A 4,878-nucleotide genomic window follows, 5' to 3' on the forward strand; every position below is an offset into this window, starting at 1 on the left:
GCCAATAGAAAGTAGACATAACAATGGCAGTCACAGGAAGGTTGTGTGCACCCTTCAGGACAGAATTTGTACACTCTACCAAGTTTGTCGTCATATGTCCCCAACGATGACCCCCGTCGAATGCCAACACCCACCTCTGAATACCGATGTCATCAAACCATCGAGTATATGCCTCACCCCGCTCTTTTAGCCTCTGGTAGTTGTTGTTGTACTCCTTTTCCGTCCTAGAATAGCCTGTTCAACAATTCATTTAATCATAAGCAGATACTACAAAATTACTTTGAATAGAACCATAACAGCGAAATAAAATACCTGTGTTAACCAAAAATTTATGCAAATACGGAGTCTTGAACCTCCTTAAGAAGTTGGAACTGATGTGCCTGATGCAGTACATGTGCCACGCTCTTGGTGGTGACCATGCACTGTTATTGTGAGCTACTGCAGCGTCGATGGAGGTATGACGGTCAGAATAATTCCCACGCCATTGATGGTAACAATATATCTCCACAAATTGGTTAGGAAAAACTCCCATGCGTCAGCCATTTTGCCCTCGACTATCGCAAATGGAATGGGCACAATGTTTTGTTTCCCATCTTGTGCAACTGCAACCAGAAGTGCACCTTTATATTTTCTGTACAGGTGCGTGCCATCAACCTGCACCAGAGGCTTACAGTGTCTGAATGCTACAATACATGGATAGAAACTCCAAAAAACGCAGTGCAGTACTCTTACACCTTGAACCTCCTCACTCTCACGGTAAACGGGGAGTGTTTTAATTTGAACACGAGACATTTGCATCTTCACAGTCATTGCTTTCAACCATACTGGCAGAGTCTGGTAGGAAACTTCCTAATCACCGAAAATTTTTGTGACAGATTTTTGCTTTGCCAACCAAGCCTTGCGGTCACCTGGATTGAACTTCTGCAATAATAGACTTCATCTTTATCGACAGATCTGCTTCGACCAACAGCCTAATAGCCTCTGCAATTGTGTCTGAGTCCAACTTGGCATGATCTTGTGAAATCGTGCCCATGGTGCACGTGTGTTTGCCATTGTATCTTCTGATCTCCCAACAACCCTTCTTTCGAATCAAACTAGCTCGGATAAGCCAATCACACCATGCACCATAACCCTTGCATTTCGCATAGAATGTCTGTGGCTCGGACTCATACACAGTGTAATCAACTCTTCTATAGATGGTGTAGCTTTTGATTGCAAATATCATCGACTCCCTGGAACCAAATTCCATTCCGACACTAAATTCACCATCTTCCGCCGCAGCATTGCCTCCACCTATGACATGCAAACCACAGCCAGTCGGACAAGGCAAATAAAATAAATAGTAGTTGTAACTTTAATTAATAACCATAAGATAACATACCGATATTCGCATACTCAGGAAATTCCGGGGCACGCATGGCTTCGAGGTCGAGAGTCCGCATAAAAGACGGAACGCCAAAGGGGTGCTGACTTACAATCGCATGTGCCTCATCATGTGCCGCCAGATTGCCTGCCAAGTCTCCGTCATCGTTTTCGTCATCGACTTCATAGTTGGCTTCAAACTCCTCTTCACTGTCGTTGTTATCTTCTCCCCAATCTAACTCCACAACATCAACGTTGACATCGTCGCCAACCGCATCCATCCCCGTATGCTGTTCAAACTCAACGTACAGCTCTATAATCGGCACGTGACCTCGGGTTTGTTGATAAATAAAGAACATCCGCTACATGCATGCGTTGTCGGTGATGGACATCAGTTGAAACTGCATCAGCCCACCAAATACTTGTACATGATTTCTGTACAAAATGTTGCTCACCCTTTTAAAAATGTGACTCTGTATGTTCTCACAAAGATCATTTTGTAACTCCACAAAACTCATGGTACATGAAATAGCAAATGAAGACGGACATTCACAAATAAAAATCACTCATTCGTGTGTGTTTGGTATAATCTCACCGTCATAATACATTCGAATATTTGCAATACATTCCATACTCTCAACCTCACCTAATCCGATTTTGTTGACACTACTAATTGCCCAAAAAATTCAGGTTTGAGATATATGAAAACAAGAGGAATGGGAGTAGAATGAAAATGAGCAACTTGAGATGGGTTGTGTTTCGTATTTATAAGCAAGGTTTTCGAATAAAATATTATTTCCTATACAAAACGCACCCAACGTTTTGAAATTAAAAAAAAAAAAAGAATTCTGACACAGAAATGCAAATTGCGTTTTGGAGACCTAAAAAAATTTTGTGCCGTTGTCCATCCAAAACGCAGGCTGCATTTGGGCCAAAAAAAATAAAAAATTTCAGAAATTAGAAAAGCATAAAACTTTGGGCTGAACGAAAATTTTAAAAAAAAAAATTAAATGCTAAACGTAACCTACATTTGGTTATTTTTTCACAAAAAAGAAAAAAGGTTAATGAAATGTGCAATTTGCCCTGACCCAATAGGAGTGGAAAACACCAAGTCACCAACACACTCCTATTTCAATGAACTACACCAAATTTTTTTCCAAACGGAAAAAAATGAGCCGTAAATCTAATATGAGATATTTTTTGGTTTTTCCTACAAGCATTCCTAATAATTAATATCTCTTTTTCTTCCTTGAAAACAGTTGCGGAGCCCTCTCAAAGAACAAAACGACTTGGAAGAACACAAAGCAGTGACTGAGAAGTGAGAAGTGAGAACTCAGCTCGCATTTCCTTTCATTTACTCTCAACTCTGAAGACTCCTATAAAAGCCAGAAAGAGAGATCAGAGAACACAACGTTCATTTCGTTTTCATTTCCATTTCATTTCACGAGAGAAACCTCTCATGTGACGACCACATTCACCAATGGCTTCTTCTTCTTCTTCTTCTTCTTCTTCTTCCGCGCCTACAACTCCTTCTCCCTCCTTCACCGCTCGCATTCCCCTTCCTCCTTCAGGTTCGTCTTCTCCACTAAACCTATCTTTATTCTCTTTTGTTTAGCTTCTACTCTACTTTCCTCCTTTTCGATCGATCTAGGGCTCCGATTTTCCTTCATTACGCCTTTTCTTCCCCGATAAAATGTGCCGAGTGCTTATCGAATTTCAATTTGGTGTTTTCTTTTTAATCTTTCATATTTATTCGTTTTGCCGCTTATTTACAGGTCAGAATGTGCGTTTACTTGTTCGTACTTTTGTAACGTTCTTGCTTGATTGCGTTCTGTTCTAACTTACTATTTGATCGAGTTGCTTGGAGTTTTTTCCTTTTTTCCTTTTTTTTTTGTCTTTAGCATTTTTCTTTTTATCTTTTAATATTCTTGATGTTTGTTTACTTAGACAATGGCCGGTTACCGTTTGATAGAGCTGCTGTTTGTTTGTAACTACTTTTCTGCACGAATATTTTTACTTGATTCCTGCACGAATCTACTATTTTGATCGAGCTGCTGTGATTTTCTTTTCCATTTTCTTTCCTCTTCTTGATGTTATTCGAGATCATTGACTTGGATTTTGCAAACGCTGATTTCTAATTAGGTGACAGCCCTCCTAATGTTGAATCTAATTCAGCTCTGGTTCCTATCCATATTGTGACAACTGCATCTCAACTCCCAACTGAGTTTCTGGAACCATCGCCGCAGCACCAGTTCATCATTGGTTTTGATTGTGAGGGCGAAGACTTGTGTCGAACTGGAGCTCTATGTCTAATACAGCTTGCATTCCCAGATGCCATTTACTTGGTTGACGCAATAGAAGGTGGGGAAGCGCTGATCAAAGCCTGTAAGCCTGCGCTCGAGTCCAATTTCATCACAAAAGTGATTCATGATTGCAAAAGGGATAGTGAGGTCGATTTCTTGCTTTTTTTCTTTATTGCTTTTTATTTTTTATTTGTTGAAGTTTAGATGCTTTTGATCAAGTAAGAACAAACTTTAATGGTAATGTTTGCATTCTAGGCATTGTACTTCCAGTTTGACATCAAGCTGAACAACGTGATGGATACCCAGGTGAACTCTCCAGACCCAGCCAATGTATTAGGTCTTGTTAATTTGGCAGTGTAATTGCTTCAACGTTAGCATGCTTTCCCAAATGCTTTATAAATATACGGTTTGTGTATGACTTCTTATTATTATTTTATATATGATTCATTTGAATGTGATCATAAATCTAGTTGAACTTTAATCAAATAAATCTAATTTAAACTGTCTTAGCTTCTCATGCTCTTTGATCACTTTCAACAATATGATTATTAAAACATTCAATTTATGAGGTTTATATCATTTTCACTTGACTTTTATTGTCTGCTCTCATGTGTGATAGTGTTTGTACATCAACTTAAGATTTACATATCACTCGTTTGCTAATCACTGTCCTTTTTTGTAACATGTTAGAATATTGCCATTTATGATTAGAATAGTATCATTTGGTCAATTGTGTTTGTTTGGTTCTTGTAACTTTTGTGAGTAATTTGCTTCATGATGATAATAATCGTCTTGTCATCTTATTGTATACATACTATGAATACATTAGGCATCAATGTTAACTGGATGGTGGCACCTAGGCAGAGATTACAGTTAGTGAATTGGATATCTACTATGTACATATCTGTATCATGTTTGGTTAAAGTGGATAGAACATAAAAGATGTAAAGAGGTAAATTATTGTGTGTGTGTGTGTGTGTGTGTATTAGGAATGCAATTTTATTAATCAACCTAGTTTCTGCCTCTCAATCCATGTTGTTCACCCAGTGGAAGAATACAAATTTTGTGTTCCTTTTCATCTGGTTTTTGTCTCCAAGTGTTTATTATCTCAACAATCAAATACCTTTTGTTTCTCTTCCCTATCTCTATTGTTGTGGGATAATAACCAAACACCCAAATATACACATAATCTATTGGGTCTATCTGTCCAATT

At 38.5% G+C, this 4,878-nt stretch overlaps 1 protein-coding gene across 1 annotated transcript in view; it reads left to right on the forward strand.

Moving 5' to 3' along the window:
* Window positions 2,752-4,878, forward strand: part of LOC107605560 — a gene marked incomplete at its 5' end in the record, with an annotated part of 5,498 nt that continues 3,371 nt past the window's right edge. The window contains 3 exon segments of the mRNA XM_016307474.2: window positions 2,752-2,933; window positions 3,505-3,812; window positions 3,921-3,971. Of these exon segments, the coding sequence (XP_016162960.1) occupies window positions 2,843-2,933; window positions 3,505-3,812; window positions 3,921-3,971 (450 nt within the window).

This window comes from Arachis ipaensis, chromosome B06, assembly GCF_000816755.2.
Source record: "Arachis ipaensis cultivar K30076 chromosome B06, Araip1.1, whole genome shotgun sequence".
Lineage (NCBI taxonomy): Eukaryota > Viridiplantae > Streptophyta > Magnoliopsida > Fabales > Fabaceae > Arachis > Arachis ipaensis.